This window comes from Pinus tabuliformis, chromosome Q (assembly GCF_031772625.1).
Source record: "Pinus tabuliformis cultivar Carrire ecotype Pingquan chromosome Q, CPIR1, whole genome shotgun sequence".
Lineage (NCBI taxonomy): Eukaryota > Viridiplantae > Streptophyta > Pinopsida > Pinales > Pinaceae > Pinus > Pinus tabuliformis.
This window is the reverse complement of record NC_142296.1, coordinates 1,298,639,326-1,298,659,113: the sequence shown is the minus strand read 5'-3', so window position 1 is coordinate 1,298,659,113 and position 19,788 is coordinate 1,298,639,326. Positions and strand designations below refer to the sequence as shown.

The window sequence follows — 19,788 nt, the reverse complement described above, 5'->3', positions numbered from 1 at the left end:
GACAAAAGGTTAGCAAAAGCTTGCCCACTGATCCTTGGAAGACTTTGCCAATTTTCCTTAGCCAAAACACACATCTAGTGATGCCCACTTAGGTATATTTGCCCAACATTCGGCTTGGAATAAGTGTCCCTTAACCATGGTCTTATTTTTCCTTTATTAACTTTTATTACATGAAATTGTCGCCAGGGCTTTTACAGAACCCTCCCCCTCAGGGAACACCGCACTCGGTGTTAAACCACACCATGACCTCAACAGGACCATCGAAAAATAAACATACTGCCCATGGAGCTTTATAACTTAGCTCGTTGTAGTATTTACAATGAACGACCTGTTCAAAAGAAAAACATCATGACAACATGACAATATAACAACCATAATAATATGACACCCATACTACTTATTGGAGCTTTATAACTTAACTCATGGCAATATTTACATCTATATACATATACATGCATAGACCAAAACATCAACAAAACATATGCCAAACATATACCAACATCAAACCATAATTGCTTTGCCTCAACTAACAAACAATGAAGGATACAGGGCCTGCATCTGATTCGCCATCTCCCATGTAGCTTCTTCAAGCCCAAAGTGCTTCCACTGCACTTTAACTTGCTCTATGGCTCTATTCCTGAGCATGAGATGTTTCCGCTACAATATGCACTAAGGCTCTGACTAGAACTCTCCTTCTTGCTCCACCTACAATATAGACCAATCAGTAACATGATCAACATATTTTATATACTTCTTAAGCAATGAAATATGGAAAACATCATGGGATTTCACTATTGGATGCAGTGCAAGTTGATGTGCCACTGATCCAATCCTCTCAAGGATCTCTAAAGGTCCGCATTACCATGGTGCCAACTTGGCACATGAACCAATCCTCAAAGAGATTTTCTTGGGCTTGATGTGCAAATACACATGCTTTGCAACCTAAAACTCCTTGAACACTCTGTGTTGATCCACATAACTCTTCTGTCTATCATGTGCTACCTTTAGATTCTTCTTTATAACCTGCATTTCTTGCTCCATGTCTACCAACATGTCTGGTCCAATAAGTACCCCGTTCACTGGATCACTCCAGTTGATGGGAGTGTTATAATTCCGTCCATACAATGCCTCAAAGGGACTCATCCTCAATGAATCATGATAACCATTGTTGTATGCAAAATCAACCAAAGGAAGATACTCTTCCCATTTCTTCTTCTGGTGCATCACGTACATTCTCAACATATCCTCCAAGATCTTGTTGATCCTCTCTGTCTGTCCATCTGCCTGCGGATGATAAGCTATATTAAAGGTTAAATTTGTACCCAAGCCTGCAAATAGCTCCTTCCAGAACTTGGAAGTGAACTTTGCATCCTTGTCTAACACAATCTTCGTTGGAACACCATGTAGTTTCACTATCTCTCTCATGAACACCTGTGCTACCTCACTAGATGAGTATGTAGTCTTCACTGGAATGAAGTGAGCAACCTTGCTCAACTTGTCAACCATGACCATAATAGAATCATGTTGCCTCAATGTCCTCGGAATGCCTGTGATGAAATCCATGGAAATGACCTCCCATTTCCATTCTGGAATCGCTATAGCCTGTAGTAGACTACTTGGATGCTTACGTTTCGCGTTGACCTGCTGACAGTCTAAACATTTAGCCATGAACTCTGCCACTTCCTTCTTCAGATTCGGTGAATAGTAGAACTTCTTCACCACTGTCAACATCTTCTGAGATCCTCGATCACTCAAGTATGGCTTGGCATGAAATTTTCTCAAGGTAAGCTTCTTGATCTCACTGCAATTCGACACATAGATCCTGTCTATAAATCTCACCAAACCATCTTCCATGAGACGATAGTCGGCATCCTGATCCCCTGTACCTGTACCTGTGCTCTGCTATAACATGTGCATAATCTCCATGTATTTTTCATCCTGATGTCCTGCCTGCAAGATCCTATCCTGTAACTTTGTCCCATAAGAGCTCATAACTGCACTATGATTTACCTGTACCTTCCTGCTAAGAGAATCTGCAACCCGGTTCTCCTTCCCTTTGATGTATATGATTTCGAAGTCGAACTCACTAAGGGTAGCCAACCATCTAACTTGCTTGGCATTCATATTCGACTGATCAAACAAATATCTCAACCCACTATGATCGCTCATCAATGTAAACCTCCTACCCAAAAGATAGTGTCTCCACATCTTCAATGCATGTATAATTGTTGCTATCTCAAGATCATGCGTTGGATAGTTCTGGTCGTGCTCATTCAATTTTCATGACTCATAGCACACTACCTTCCCTTTTTGCATGAGAAATCCACCAAGTCCTCTCTTGCAAGCATTTGTACACACTACAAATTCCTTTTCTGGATCCACAATCTTTAGCACTGGTGCATGTGTCAACAACTACTTAAGCTGCTCAAAACTAGCCTCACATTCTTCTGTCCATTCGAACTTCTTACCTTTCCACTACAATGATGTGATAGGATATGCAATGCGTGAGAAGTTCTTGATGAACCTCCTATAGTAACTTGCCAATCCCATAAATGATCTCACCTCATCCACATTCTTAGGAGCTTCTCACTACATAATAGCCCTTATCTTTTCTAGATCCAATACTATGCCATCCTTGGCGAAAACATGCCCTAAATAATGTACCTTTGTCTGAAAGAAGTTGCACTTGCTAAGTTTATCATGCAACTGATGCTCTCTTAGCAACCTCAACACTGCTGCTAAATTCTCGACATGTTCTTCCTCATTCTTAAAATATACCAGTATGTCATCAATGAAGACAATAACAAACTTGTATAACAAGGACGCAACACACAATTCATCAAACACATAAATGTAGCTGGAGCATTAGTCAAACTAAATGGAACAACAACAAACTCATAATTCCCATACCTGGTCCTGGGACCTGAACGCAGTCTTGAAGATATCCTCTTCCTTGATGCGTACCTGATGGTATCACGATCTCAAGTCAATCTTAGAGAACATTGCTGCTCCCTTCAACTAATCAAACAAATCATCAATCCTCGGCAAAGGGTACATGCTCTTGATTGTTACTTTGTTTAGGTCCTTGTAGTCAATGCACAATCTAAGAGTACCATATGTCTTCTTCACGAACAACACTGGTGCACCCAAAGGTGATACCCTCTGCCTAATGTATCCCATGTCCAAAATTTCTTTCAACTGCAACTTTAACTCAACCAACTCAGGTTTGTTTATCCTGTAAGGTGCTTTGATGCTGGGGCTACCCCTGGAACCAACTCAATAAAAAAGTCTACCTCGTTGTGAGGTGGAAACTTTGTAATGTCCTCAAAAAATACATCTTGAAACTGCTGCAAAACTGGGTATCTACTTAACACATCTGCATCCTCAACCTCCTTACCCTTGTCACTAGAAATGTGTACTACAAACATCACACAACCTTTTCTGCAACTACGCTTAGCCTGCATAGCGGTAACCATCCTCACTGATGTAGGCTTCTTCTTCCCTTGCAAAGTCCTCTTTTCCCCACTATCATCCACACACTCAATGGCCTTATCGAAGCAATCCACTTTGGTTCTGTGAAGGTATAGCTAATCCATACCCAAAATCATACTATACGAACCCAATGGCAATACATTCAAATGTGTTGTTGTAGGCATACCATTTAACTCAAATGCACAAGCTCTTACCCAATGGTGAACTCGCTTCTTTGTACCTGTAGCCAACTGTACCAACCAAGATTATGCATGCACTTCTTTTCTCAAACCACACTTATCCACCAGGTCATGATTAATATAACTATAGTTAGATCCAGGATCAATCAAAATAGAAACAACTTGATCACAAAGCTTATCGTCCATCTCAATCATCAATGCCTGATGATCTGCCTGCATGTTGTTTACAGCTGCATAGATCCGAGGAATGCTATGACCAACATCACCAACTGTATGTGCCTCTTGAGAATTGTAGATTTGGGGTATACCACCACTTTGATACTGCCTCTAGCTTGTTGCTCTCCATGTCATTTCTAACTTACATCTTAAGGTATTCCTCTCTTTGGTGGCCATTTTCCTTTAGCTTTCTCATTTCTTTTCAAGTCATGCTTAGGCTCAACTTTGCGCTTCAACTGCTCATAACAATGTTTCAACTTTTGGATGACCTCCTCCAATGATCTAGGCTCATCGAACTCAATCCAGTCTCTGTATGCAACTGGAAATCCACTGATGAATCTTTGAACCTTGGCCTTCTCCTCCCTGAGGTAAGGCACATATCTCAACAACTCCAAAAATATGCTAATATACTCATCATCTGTCATAGAACCCATCCACAACTCATAAAATGCCTTAGCTCTATCATCATAGTACCTCTCTGACAAGTACTTCTTCTTGAAGAGCCTTTCAAATGCATGCTAAGTCAAATCCTCCTCATGTATACCTTTAACATTCTTCATGTCTTCCCACCAAATATTCGCTTTACCTTTGAGACTGAAAGTGGCTATCTTTGCTTTCATGTTTTCTGAATAATCATGCAATCGAAAGAATTTCTTCATACCAAGCAACCATGCTTTTGCATCCTGTGATTTCTTTATCTCTCCATCAAAGGTAGGTGGCTTTGCCTTCTTAAACTCATCTGATAGGTATCCCCTATCACTCTTCCTGAAAGGATGATAATGATGACGATCATGATGCCTATCAAAACTAGAATTGGAATAGTACTTATGTCGATCACCTCTCCTATCTGAAGTGTCCAAAAACCTGCCATCTTTGATCATGTCAGATCTATTCGACCTGTGTCTACTAGGAGACCTATTTCCATATGCCCCATTAGTTTTGTCTTCATGTCCATGGCTGAACCAAAGTGGTCCCTATCGCTGCAAATCTGACAAACTATGAAGTAGTATCGTATTCACCTCTGTTTATTTCTCTTGTTCCTGCATGATTTTATCATTGCCTGCTTTGCAACTCCTTATTTCCACCTTCAGGTTTCTCAATGTGTCTGCCAAGTTAGAAGAGTGCCCCTCACCACGCTTCCCACCTGATGCATAGGGACATTCTATGTAGTCTACCACCTTGTTAGCCATTTGATCTCTTTCCTGCAAGGTACACTATGTCAGCTAAACCAAATCACAATAAACCAACGTACTTAGCATAATCCGGGGAGGATACCTTGTCTCCAAGATCATCAAATCAATGTGACACATGTATAACATAATCATAACAACATATAGACATTTATCAAATAAGTGTATCAATGCATAAACACCATTCTAGCTAGGGTTGAGTCATCAATGTAAGGCCATATCAACAATGTATGTTGTGACCTCATGCATGACAACAGCCAATACTCCATTGTACACATTACCACATGCAACTATCAACATGCATAAGCAATGCCTAATCAACTACACATACGTATGAACGCATGTAGTCAAACATAAGCGATCAATTCTTGTAATCAACCTACAACACTGATACATGTAATCAAAACATTCAAGAATGCACCTGACACACAAGGTTGTAGTCAAGCGACATATAATCAACATGTAAGCGACATATAACCATATGCAACCAATCGTATACTTCCGATGATGCATCCCAAAAAATCACATGAATCTTCTCATGACAACTTTACTACAATCACGATCAACATGATGCAATGCAACAAGCACATGGAATGCAAGTGTAAGAGACACACATGCAACTGGCATGCATGTTTGACCAAACACCTTCACCCAAGGAGAGCATAACCACGCTTTGATACCAATTTGTAACACCCCCTCCTCCTAGGTCCACCCAAATAGCCAACCAGCCAGACAATGTGATGAGATAGGTTACTATAAGGGATTCAATCTCCTTCGTGACCTTAAGGAAATGGAATTGACAGAAATCATCAAACAAACCCATCCACATTGGTAATTGCATCCCCAAGAGACATGTTAGCCACTCAGACATCTTGTTCTTAGGTCCCACTGATGTTTTAAGCCTTTTAACCCAAAGACGCTCTCATGATATAGGCAAGACAATGACCAACAACTCAAAGTCACTCTCATAGGCCTCTATGCCAGTGACTGTGGACTTTCTCGCTAGACCTATGCCAACGACCTTGAGATTTGAGCCACTTTTCTAGCCCATAATCCTGACCTTTGCCCAAAACTTACTACAACCTTTAGAATCCATTAAAGACATGATAACAATGCTAATAAATAAGAAAATCAACCTCAAGACTAGGCCTTAGCATCCCCAACCAGGACTGATATTTTGTCAAACATTTGACGTCAATACAACCTACAGGTCTAGAATACAAGACTGAGCATAAATTACTGAAAGAACTTGTTAAACACACACATGGTAGCAACAACATGGGAAAGATAAACATGAGAGTACATTTATTATTAACAAATGATATACATTTATAGTACATGGTGTGACCCTTGGATTCATATTCCAAGTGGTCTCTTGGACTCCTTTAGTCTATTCGGTTTCCACACTAACCCTTAGAGGATTAGGTGTCCAACATTCCCCCCCTAATCCGAAGAGTTATGTATGAGTCCAAGAAGAGAGCTGTAATATAAAATGTGCAAAAATGCATGGCAACACTAGGCTGAATGTGCTCTCTGAAATGTTGGTATAAAGGGCGGTGGTTTAAGGATAACCACCAACACTGGAACGCTTAGTGTAGTTCCCAAAACTCTTCCAAGTTTGGCATGAAGCTCAAGTCTTCTGCTAGAGGAAGTGCTTCTGATGTTTTGAAGAGGGAAACCTTCAACCATGAAAGGGAGGTCTCACCCCACATAAAAGGGATAACTTCAACCTGAAAAGGGAAGTCTCAACCTGTGATGGTTTAAGGATGACCAACAACTTTGGAACGCTTAATGAAATTCCTAGAACTCTTCCAAAACCGGCAAGAAGCTGAAGTCTTCTTCTAGAGGAAGTGTCCCCAATTCTATTCCTGGAACTCTTCCGAAACTGGCAAGAAGCTGAAGTCTTATGCTAGAGGAAGTGTCCCAAATTACCAACTAAAGGCATGCTCAGGGGCATCTTTTTCTCTGGCTACAACTAAAAACTGGTGTGGCAGGTTGTGGCTCAGGCTCGCTTGATGTGACTTTGAAGCTTGTAGATGATCATCATTTCCCCCCTGTCAGATACAAGGTGAGATGATAGAGAAAACTCAACTGCAAGATTGTTCAATACTCTTGAACAAGTTCTGACATGTGACTGAAATATCTTCTTCGCTGTTGATGCCCATTTCCAAGAAGCGATCCATCCAAGATGAATCTTTGTTCTTGCAGGAGGTTTGTTTCTGAAGCATCTGTTTGAAGAATGATTGGTTTTATGGCAGTGCTTACATGGATGAAGATCAAAACAATGATCTTTCAGAAGGCCAACTCGGTCACAGTGTTGGCATTTCACAATCTGTTGTTGTTGCTGTGGAAGAGGGGCAAAATTTGGAACAGCTAGAGATGAACTGTCATGAAGAAATCCAGCGCTCTGAAACTGAATGGGCTTTGAGTAGTCTGGAATGTGAAAGGACACGTCCTTGTCATATCCAAGACCAGTTTTGTGATTGTTGTGGACAAGCTCTTCCCAAGGTCTGATGATGAGCTTGGGAAGTGCAAACTAAACTTCTGCATCCGCGTGTAACCTTACTGCTTTATTGGGCACTAGATCTGAATCAATTTCAACAATATTGACGTGCTGCTTATGGGAGTCTGTTTCAATGTTCTGAACAAAAACAGGTTCAGAATGATGACTCCTCTATTTTAATTCTTCTTGCTGAAGCTGAGATTCAAGCTGTAAAAAATCAATCTGTTCTTGTGCATATTGTAGACAAGTCTGAATTTCTGAGAGAGAACCTTTGCTGATTTGGAATGTGTCATTAGAAGTAGATTGTATCAGAGTTTTCAAGAACTCTAATACTTCACCAATTTGGGTCATTTTCTCCAATGTCAAATTTACACTTTAAAATTTGTTTACAACTATGAACCAATGTCACTGCAAAATATTCTCTACAAATGTGTAGTAAACAACCAGTGTGCAATATCCCTTTAAGGCAGACAATACTATTGATTTCTCAAGTCTATTTTATCCATAAAGACAACAACATTGGTGCAACGATATAGCTCAAAGTTTACCCATATAATTAAGCTCATCTTCAATGCAAAAATATAGACCAAGACACATGGTGAGCTCGATTAACATACAATATATTCGATGCTAAAATTAGGCACAAGCTTCAACGCAGAGAGTAATAATGCAAATATCATATATACTCACATTTGAACCAGCAATAGAGGCATATGAATGGACCAACACACATATGATAAGGTTTTAATCAAAACACAAAGAAGGAGATGAACCAAGCACTGTAATCAATAGATTTTTAACGCACCTCCAGGAGTTCGACCCCAACACATTATAACTTCAATGTTGCTCTGACTCACATATTCCTATTGATGACCCTACTTCAGCGTTGTGTGCTGATTAAATTCCATACAAATCATTTGCAGCAAAAAGGAATGATGAAAACACAGAGAGTGAATTGGATACCAATAAACACGTTCCTAAGGTTTCAAAGCACAAGTCACCATATGGGTCACGAGCTGGACATACCATTCCCCAAGAGATTCTTTGAAATCATGGTTTTGTTTTTAGGAGTAAGGTTTCGGGACAAAAGTTTTGATCATCCCATGAAACTGGAAATCCTCACGCAGTAGACTCTTACACATGAATACAAGTTGGGTAAACCAAATGCCTAATAATGTCTTGGGGAGTGAGAAACGTCGTATGGATTGGGCCAATGAAGATTACATGCTGGTTCAACGTTGGCAAAGAGACCCTGGCGCCTGACAGGAGATCATTAGTGACAAGGCCCTAGAGATCCTTTACAGTGTCTGGGCCATCAAAGCAAAGCACCATGCAGATCTTGAGGCGGGAATGAGGAGCCCCTACTTACTCAAAGGAGTCGAGCCCATCGAAGATTCATGGTTCTCTGAGCTTGGGGACAAATGTAAATTGCAGGTTGCATTCTTCAATAAACCGATAACTTCACCAAATAGTTTTTCCAACCAACTTCCAAGTGAAGGTTCATCAAACCGAATCCTCTTCCAGTGAAACACCTAATCCTTTTGCAGCCATATAAATACAGAACAGAGACAACATCAACAACTTATACTTGCAGAAGAAACGGGGAACCAATTTATGTTTCTTCAAAGCGAGGAAGAAATAGTCCAACGCTCATGTTAAGAATATCTTTTGCTTTTATGTATAATTGGGAGTAATTGGAAAACTCGTCATACTCATGATCTGAACACTGCAGGTTCGAACCTTGCCCCTGCGAGATCCAAATTTCATGTCCTACCAGGTGTGGGGAAGGAACAAATTCTTCCTCTGTTCTCTGATAAATCACGTGGACTCATTTCGGTGCAGATTTTATCGCTCATCATATAAAGCTCATCATATAAATAGGGTCGGAAGAGGTTTTCAGCATAAAGTATGTCTCGTCAAATTTAGTATGCATTCAATTCCTTGGCGTGATGGTATTCCTTAATTCGGTCTTAGAAGGCAGAGAATCTACAATAAGGAAACCCTTACTTGAGATTGCGGACAGGAGATATGAGAAACGAAGGTTTACACATCCCACCAAAATAAGTAGCTCACACAAGATTGAGCGAAATAACAAGGTTTTGAATGCAAAGATTAGGCGTTATAATGCAAATAATGAATTATCGTATTCCATGGCTGGAAAGAATGGAGCAATGGTGGGTGTTGGTTGACCAACATATGGAGGAATGGATATGGAAATGATGTGGGTAAGTATGGTGGAACAAAGAAATATGTGCCCGTTACGAGATTCTAGAGAGGGTCGGCAACAGAACTTATACGGATGTGTACAGAGGGTGGAGAAAGAAGGATCAATGAATATGTAAATACTGTTATATACTCGAACTTTGCTGGTAATGAATTTAAAAGTGGTGATGGATTTGAATACATAACATTGAGGGTGTCAGATCCTCTGATACTGGCAGCGCAAAGGTTGGCACGCAGAGAGGATTTTTTTTAACGACAATTTTAAGGAGTTCTGAGGAAGATAGATAAGGCAGGTGAGCGTTGCCAACAAAAAGGTATACAGAGGAGAGGTAGCGGATTTCTGACAGACAGTAAATTAATGGAGCATTACAGATAGTGGGCAGAAATGGGATGTAACGCACAGGCTGACGAGAGGGCAGATGGGTCAGGTTTCAAACCAGAGGAGCGCCCAAGTGGAGCATATTAACATCATTTCTATAGCTGGATGACTGACCAAATAGAGAAATGACAGACAAATTCTAGAAAACCTGAAAATGCCCAAGCCTAAACTTGGCTCACAGTAATTATGCAGGGTAGGAATACGCCTGTTGCTCTGATACCATGTTAAACACACACATGGCAGCAACAACATGGGAAAGATAAACATGAGAGTACATTTATTATTAACAAATGATATACATTTATAGTACATGGTGTGACCCTTGGATTCATATTCCAAGTGGTCTCTTGGACTCCTTTAGTCTATTCGGCTTCCACACTAACCCTTAGAGGATTAGGTGTCCAATAGAACGTATGAAACGTAACGAGAAGGATCACCTCCTTCTCCATTGGACTATTAGATCATCAATTAGGTCTTGCATCCATCCATTTAATAATTACAAGTAAATACATGAAATAACCATGACATGAACTTGTCACATAACCATGCTTATAACCAACATTAAACCATATAAATATTAGAGATATGACAACCATTAAATCCACATATAAACAAGTACAAAAGTAAGAGAAGTTAACTTTTATAATCATAGGCAAATCCGACGAGGTTCGGGATTTCCACGTACCACCCAACCATAAACATGGCTGAACGAAATCTCTCTTTCAGTCAGTCACCCCCATGCCATATTTCAAGCATGAATGTGGGATCTCATAGAACAACCGATCCAAAAACAACCAAGGAAATCCAGAGGTTAAACGACCTCCACCCTCACCAAACCATGATCACACCAAAACCGGTGATCCGATCACAACCGTAACGAACTTGAAATGCCATCCGGAATCCATCACTATTCATCTATTTGTCTCTCCTTGTTTTTAAAGCATTTTAAATTGTTCTTAAAGCATTTTAAATTGTTTTAAGTTATTTTAAAAACATTTTAAGATTTTTTAAAGCATTTTAAATTGTTTTAGGTTGTTTTTAAAGCATTTTAAGATGTTTTTAAATCAAAACCAGTGATTCAATCACAACCGTACCGAACTTGGAATGTCATTTGGAATCCATCACTATCCTTGAGGAATTTTCCATCTATTTGTCTCTTCTTGTTTTTAAATTGTTTTTAAAGCATTTTAAATTGTTTTAAGTTGTTTTTAAAACATTTTAAGATGTTTTTTTAAAGCATTTTAAATTGTTTTTAAAACATTTTTTTTTGTTCAAAGCATTTAAAATTGTTTTTAAAGCTCTTCAAAGCATTTTAAATTGTTCTTAAAGCATTTTAAGTTGTTTTTAAAGCATTTTAAAATGTTTTTAAAGCAAAACCCGTGATCTGATCACAACTGTACCTAACTTAGAATGCCATCTGGAATTCATCACTATCCTTGAGGAATTTTCCATCTATTTGTTTCTCCTTGTGTTTAAAGCATTTTAAATTGTTTTTAAAACATTTTAAATTGTTCTTAAAGCATTTTAAATTGTTTTAAGTTGTTTTTAAAGCATTTTAAGATGTTTTTTTAAAGCATTTTAAATTGTTTTTAAAGCATTTTAAATTCTTTTTAAAGTTGTTCAAAGTATTTTAAATTGTTTTTAAAGCTCTTCAAAGCATTTTAAATTGTTTTAAGTTGTTTTTTAAAGCATTTTAAATTCTTTTTAAAGCATTTTAAGATGTTTTTAACACATTTTAAATTGTTTTTAAAACATTTTAAATTGTTTTTAAAGCGTTTAAAATTATTTTTCAAGCATTTTAAATTGTTTTTAAAGCATTTAAAATTGTTTTTAAAGCATTTTAAAATGTTTTTAAAACATTTTTAATGGTTTTTTAAAGAATTTTAAAAAGTTTTGAAAGCATTAAATTGTTTTTAAAACATTTCAAATTGTTTTTGAAACATTTTAAAAGCAGTGTAGATTGTTTTTAAAGCATTTTAAATTGTTTTAAAAACATTTTAAATTGTTTTTAAAGCATTTAAAATTATTTTTCAAGCATTTAAAATTGTTTTTAGAACATTTAAAATTGTTTTTAAAGCATTTTAAAATGTTTTTAAAGCATTTTAAATGGTTTTTAAAGAATTTTAAAGAATTTTGAAAACATTTTAAATGGTTTTTAAAGCCTTTTAGATTGTTTTTAAAACATTTTAAAATATTTTAGATTATTTTTAAAACATTTTAAACCGTTTTTAAAGCATTTTAAAAAGTTTTAAGATATTTTTAAACATTTTAAATTACTTTTAAAACATTTTAAATAAATTTTAAAGCATTTAAAAAGTTTTAAAAACATTTTAAATTGTTTTAAAAACATCTTAAATTATTTTTAAAGCATTTTAAAAGGTTTAAACACATTTTAAATTGTTTTTAAAACATTTTTTAAAATCTATTGCTAACTCCAATTTCTCAATTTTATAAAAATTTATTTCTTAAAATACTAAATTAAATTATTAATAGGAAACGTTATTTACTCTCTCTCTATATATAATTGATTGATAAATAAATAGATAACTAAAATAATATTATAGTGCGACTCTTTTTCCCTATACAATGTAATCATTCGTATTATTTTACCCACAATTATTACATAAGACTTAGACAATTTTTTATTAAAAAAAATATTTCATACATATATTTTAATATAAATTATATTTTGACATATAATATTTAATATATATTTTTTAATTTTTAATGTCATATAATATAAGTGAGTTTTTCGGTTTTTCATATCGTTATTAATAATATTTGAGATTATAAAATCATAATATTTTTTATTAAAGGATCGATATTTTTACTTACGTTAATTAAAATAATTTTTAACTATTTATAATTTTATATTTCATTTTTTAAATCCTTTCAAAATTTAATAAAGTGAATGTACATAATATATATAAATAGTATTTGAAAATAATATATTTTTATATTAAAAATTTATCATTAATAATATATAAATAGTATTTGAAAATAATATATTTTTATATTAAAAATTTATCATTAATAATATATAAATAGTATTTGAATGAACATGAATGTAATTTAATTTTATAAATTTGGTTAGAATTTAATAGAAATTAGTTAGAATTATAAGTTTTAATTTTATGGTTTATATAATCTAAATGTTTTAGGTGTTGAATTAAGGTAGTCTAATTATTAAATAAAATGACATTTTTTAATGTTTTTTTTTTCAATCAATTTTGCATATTCAATAACTCCTATCAATACAGATGGTAGAACATGTAGAAGTTGTAATAACTATGGATAATCTAATCACTATGTCATCAATTACGATACTAGGTGTTTCTATAATTGAATTTGGGTGTTTTTATAATTGAACTTGATTACAAAACCACAACTAAGAGTAAATTAGACTTAAGACTAAGTGTTTCCATAGTTGAGTTTGATTACAAAATTACAGCTAAGAGAAAGTTAGTCTTAAGAGGTCGAACAAGTTGTTAGTTATGGAGATACTTGTATGTTTAGTTATGCTTACTTGTTTATGCCCTTATTGTGTTGATTGTATTTCTAAGCTTTATGGCATTTTTAAAAATCATAAGTTTAACTTGTTGAATTTGCAAAGTTCAAGTGCCAAGGGGTTTTTTAGGGTGTTGAATCTATTTATGCATTCAAAAACACATTTTAAACAACAAAAAATCACTCTCTCCCCAAATTGTATAGGTGGATTTTGGGAAAAGACCATTTTATCTATTAATTACATTGAGGGGTGTTGAATCCCTTTATATATTCAAAAATGTATTTTAAATAAAGAAAAATCACAATCTCGCTCACAATAGTATGATGAAATCTAAATAGAAAAAACTACAACATAAAATAATTGAACTACACCATTAAATTTTTATTTATTTTTTTTCACATAAAAAAACCCTATATATTTATGAGGAAAAAATATATACATATTGTTTGTACTACCTATCCTACCCAATGTCTTCATCATGACATGTCTTCTAAACATATATGGTCTAACTTACTAGCAAAACCTTCCTCGAAAGAGGAACATACTAAAAACTCAAAAAAAATGGGTATAATTTCTAGAAAGAACATAGTAAAATCTCAAAAAAGTGAGTATAATTTCTAGAAAGAACATAGTAAAATCTCAAAAAAGTGAGTATAATTTCTAGAAAGAAAGGATTTTCATATCCATAAAAACATGATAATTAAGAGATTGGACAAATCAGTTTAAGGATTCAGTTTAGGGAGAATATGACATAAAGAAATGAGGTCAAAGGTGTTGGCATGTTCACAAGACTCTATGCCCAAAATCTTCATCTCAACCTTTTGATTTGCCCAATATATTACCAACTTTCAATCTCCCCTCAACTTTTTGATATGCCTAATATATCATCAACTGTGAATCTCCCATCACATGAAGGTGTGAACCCCTTTTTCCTTGGCCAATTCCAACAAAATCCACAAAGCCACAAATTCTCCTTTGTTATTCAAGTCTCTTTCCTAAACATATGTACATTGGATTGAATGAGTTTGACTGCAATAGAGAACCACCCCACATGAGAGCAAGGCGAGTGTCCTTGGCTAGCTCCATGAAAAAAAAACCACGGGCAAAGAAAGTTTATCATTTAGAGTGTCCTTGGCTAGCTCCGTGAAAAAAAGCCCATGGGTAAAGAAAGTTTATCATTTTCCTGGGCCAAAGCTATTTAGGATCTGATTTGAATACTTGTTCCATTACCGCTACTATTCCTACCGCCTGCAGGTTATATCGTTTTTGATATTCTATTGACTTTACATTAGTTCTAGTTTGACTAAAAATCAAATTGTTATTTCTAAAGTTAACAATAGTAAAACAATTAAAACTATTATTATTTTTAAATATTACGTTTGATTTATCTTGCATTTTATTGGCTCTGCTCTCATTCCTCTTATTGTATAATCATTATTTCTTTGTACTCTTCCAAGCTCAATCATTATTTATTTGTACTCTTCCAAGCTTGAACATGTTGGACTGCTGTGCTTCTAGTTCGATGTATACAGTGAGTTCATATTGAACCGTTGCATTTAATTACAATGAAAATCCATCTATTGTGCTTGTGTGTTTTCTTGTCGCTTTTTCACAACAGCTACCACAATTACAATTTACACACCATATAGCAATACAATATTCTATTCGCCCTATGAAAACTGGAGTAGTAGAACCCTTCTTACCAATTGGTCGACTTATAAATTTAAGTGGTGCAATGTAAAATTAAGTTGGTGTTTTTTTGGGATTGTAAATTACAAAGGTGGATATATAAATTTAGTAAGTGTTTTTCTTGGAATGTAAATCAAGTTAAATTTAGTAAGTGTTTTCTAAAAGGTAAATCAAGTTAAATTTAGTAAGTGTTTTTCCTTGAATGTAAATTAAGCTGTGTTTCTTCTTAGGACATTATATAATTTCAAAAATTTATGCTCGCCCTTATTTATTCTAAATACATAAGATTGTCAGTGGTGTCCAAATGTAGCATCGTCAATATATAAAAATATTCACACTTTCCCAGATCATCCGTGATAGTTAATCAACCCACTATATCCAACTTATTTGCGAGACCATTGCGCGCCATCATATTTTGCGACATAGAAAAATGAACGCAGACCTACTATAGTCGTTAAAGCACTCCACACATCTGCAGTGAGTGGAATTGTGTTTAACACTCCACACATTTCAAGTAAAAACATATTATATAGATATTATAACATCCATATAACAAATAGATTAATAGTAGTGTGTTTTATGTTAAATAAATAAACGAATAATTTATGAAATACTTTAAATATAGTACATTTCTATAGTAGCAATTTAAATAGAATTTATATAAATCACTATTCATCATTATTATCTTATCTGTAAGAAAAATTGTAATGCCATTATATATTTTTTAATAATATACATTCTTATTTAAAAGTGTTGTGAATTGTTATTTTTGTAGCCTAATGTCCTAGCAAAAACTAGCAAAAAGAGGCCAATATTCACATGACAAGTTTAAAAGGTCAAATCTTTGAGCAAGTTATTAATGAAATATCACATCAATAATGTATGGTGAACATCAACCATTATTTGATATTAATCTTAAATGCATTTTCATGTATACACCAAAAATTTTAATCATTTATGAACGATGTAGATATCTTTGATCTCATATAAACGATGTAGATATCTTTGATCTCATATAGATAGAGTTCAAAACAAATCCATATTTAATAAAATAAAATATAAGATTTTATTAATTTAATTTAATTTATTAATATAATATAAAAATATATTTTATTAATTTAATAAAATATCATTCAAAATGATTTTCAACATTATATATAAGTCATATGCAATTGAATTAAGAAGTTTTGTTGATTGTGAAGGTTAAAGCATAATAATTATGGTTAAAAATATGGGTCATTACCTTGCTTCATTTTTATTTTTATTTTATTTTATTTTTATACAGTTTATTATTTTATTCTATGTTGATTGAGTTAAAAGGTATATAGCAAAGCAAGGTATATGCTTTTATTCTATGTTGATTGAGTTAAAAGGTATATAGCAAAGCAAGATATATAACAAAGCATGTCACACCACCTAACTTATAATAAATCAACAATAGAACAATTTATTTTACTTTAATCAAAAGTGTAATTCATTTACATATAAATAAAATTAATTAAATTACAATTACAATTAATGAATATACAATCAATCAATATATTAAAGTAAAGTAAAATAATAAAACCAATTTTCATTTCATAAATATATGATTGAAATTAACCCATCCCAATTAAAATCAATAAATAAAATGTAAAACAATTTCATATTTTAATTATTTTAATTTAGTCCATGGGGTCTTGAATAGACGGTGATTTGGTGATGTGTTACACACTCCTTGATGTGAAGTCAATAGTTCAATTCCCTAGCCCTATGAAGGTAATATATTGGACATGATAAAGATGTAGTCATGTCAAGCTTAAAAAAAAAATTAATTGTCCATAAAATCTTGGATTAGGTGAGATGTTAAGTCACTTATTCAATCATCTACCTTATTTGTATATTATTTTTGAACATAACCATGATGAAGCATCATTGTTGCCAAACTTAGATTTAAAAGCGAACTATACAACCTATTTTAAAATCAACACAAACACATAACCTCCCCACATGGCTTAAAATAAAAAAATAAAAAAAAAAACAACCAAAACGAAACCACCACCCTTAGATTAAATATGCATAAAAATAAATAACATTTAAATCCACAAAAAACATAGCATCAAAATAAATAACATTTAAATCCACAAAAAACATAACCTCTACGGCATCTTATTTTATCATATTTTATATTATCATATTTTTACCAACGAATAATATATAATTTAATCTTCAAATTCGAAATTATACCCAAAGTCTTATATGAAGTTTATTGGTCCATTGAATACTTACGCCATTAATGATCCCACGATCCTCCGAATGGAACCGAACGCTTTCAAACGCCGCTAGCGCCGGTCGGTACCCTGCCACCTTATTCACCCGTCGCTTTTCTAACCGAGACTTCGATTCTCCGGCCGCTGTAATTCAAAACTGTTATCATTTTCGAGTGCTTCGCTACCAGCAATATGAGCTCTTCTGCTCTTCCTTCCTCCTCCGACGGCGATGCAAGATCCCATGCCAAACCCAATTCCACACAGCCCACCAAGTTCTCTGCTGCTTCTTCTGACTCGGAGCCCGAGACTCCGCACCGCGGTTCAGTCATGAAGAAGACCAGAGACGGTTTAAGGCCCAAGCAGAGTCGAGATAGGTTGGAGACCAAGCTGCCGGCGAGTAAAAAGAAGAAGAATTCAAGAAAAACAGGACCCAGCGGAAACAAATCGCAGATTGATATCGAAGAGCTGCTGGCCCAGACATATCCGAAAGAGCCCTCGGTCCTCGGGGACGCGACTCACAGATCAAATGGACTGGAGCTTGCCAAGGACACGCCCAAGAAATGGTCTGCTGAGGATGAAATCAGCTTGGCCAATGTGATCCTCGCGTCCTCTGCAGGAGGCCAAGTTAATATGCGCGCGTTCTACGAGCGAGCCAAAGAAACCCTTCAATCTGAATCCCGTGGCCAGGTCTATGAAAAGATGAAGCGCATGAGGTCCAGGTTTTGGGCCATTGAGTCCCAGCTAAGGGATTCAAAAATCACAGAGGAATTATTTCGTTACAGGAGCCCTCACGAGGCAGGCCTGTATAAGGTGTGGAAGCAAATATGGGGTCGCCATGAAAGAAAAAATGACGCTGCCCAAGACATCGAAATGGAACAGAACAGAGAACTGCGAAGCCGGTCTCATGCCAGGCAACCCCACAAGGGCCGCCATGAAAGTAGAACTGAAGCTGCCTACATCAACGGAGAACTGAGGAGCCCTTCTCATCCCTTGCAGCGCCAAAATGGTGAAGTTACCGATTATCCACCTGAAGAAGAAGAAGCGCATCAGCAGGCAGAGGAAGAAGATAACGATGGAGAAACAGCAGACAAAACTCCATCTAGGGTTGCTTGCAACCATGATCAAGAGTTTAATCTCATTCAGACAGAGACCAGGGCGTTGGTTAGCAAGGTCAAGAATAATGTACGGGCTATGTTGGATGATACCGGGGCGAAGATGGAGGGATTGATTGATAGCTTGTTTAAGCGTGCTGTTGTCGCTGCCCAAGTTCAGTTCCTCGGAAGTGACATAGGAATTGGGAGCTGCCTATGCTCGAATTTATCCAGGAGAATGAAAGAGTTGGAGACCGTGCGTTCTGTCAGGGAGTTTCCAGGGTTAAATGAAGCTGAAGCCAAGGTATTGCAACAAAAATGGCGCAAACATCAGATTGAGGAGCTCAAAACCTTTTCTGGACGATTGGAGTTGCTTCAAGAGGAATGTAAGTTGTGCATAAAAGACCTAGAAACTGCAAATGATAATTATAATTCTTAAAAGACCAGATTTCTTGGCTTTCTACGAAACTTTCCAGTAGAGCCACTCATTTATATTTCTTCTGTTATATTAGCTTCTAATCACACCTAAAGCCCTATACACAAAGTCACGTTTAATGCCTTTGCTAAGCCATACTGTTGGGCATTTCACAGAGGTGGCTTATGCTTGTTAATGTCGTTGAACTATTTGATACCCGGCCGATATACATATCATGGGCTTTATTTATGAATTTAGTTTTCATAATTTAGGTTTCGTATACACTAACAACACAGGCCGTTTGATCATATTTGATATTCCTTGAAAATTTTCATGGCTCATCTGTAATTGACTGGCTCCTTTTTTGTATTTGCTTTTGAAGATCTGAACCAGGTAATGCATTTGTTTTTTTCAAGGTCTAGTGGCTTATGGATAACAATGCATTTGTTTTTTTCAAGGTCTAGTGGCTTATGGATAATGAATCATATAAGTGTTGGAATAATGTAGAAATGATATGTCCAGATAGAGTTGATGAGTTGTGTTCTCTTAGTAAGTGTTTGAGTCTATTTGTCATGAGTTGTGTTTTTATAGTTTGTGTTGTCAGTTGGTGACCCGAATTATTTGGATCTAGATTGTCCTAGAGATTGTCTATGT

At 35.4% G+C, this 19,788-nt stretch overlaps 1 protein-coding gene across 1 annotated transcript; it reads left to right on the top strand.

The window, feature by feature from the left end:
• Positions 1-17,657: 17,657 nt before the first annotated feature.
• LOC149224575 (uncharacterized) lies at positions 17,658-19,549 on the top strand. The gene has a single exon (XM_089386167.1). It carries the CDS (start codon positions 17,821-17,823, stop codon positions 19,156-19,158), a length of 1,338 nt encoding a protein of 445 aa, XP_089242293.1. The 5' UTR covers positions 17,658-17,820; the 3' UTR covers positions 19,159-19,549.
• Positions 19,550-19,788: the final 239 nt, after the last annotated feature.

What these genes read in the sequence shown, in the direction of transcription:
- LOC149224575 (XM_089386167.1), top strand. Translation starts at nt 17,821, where the DNA reads ATGAGCTCTTCTGCTCTTCCTTCCTCCTCCGACGGCGATGCAAGATCC.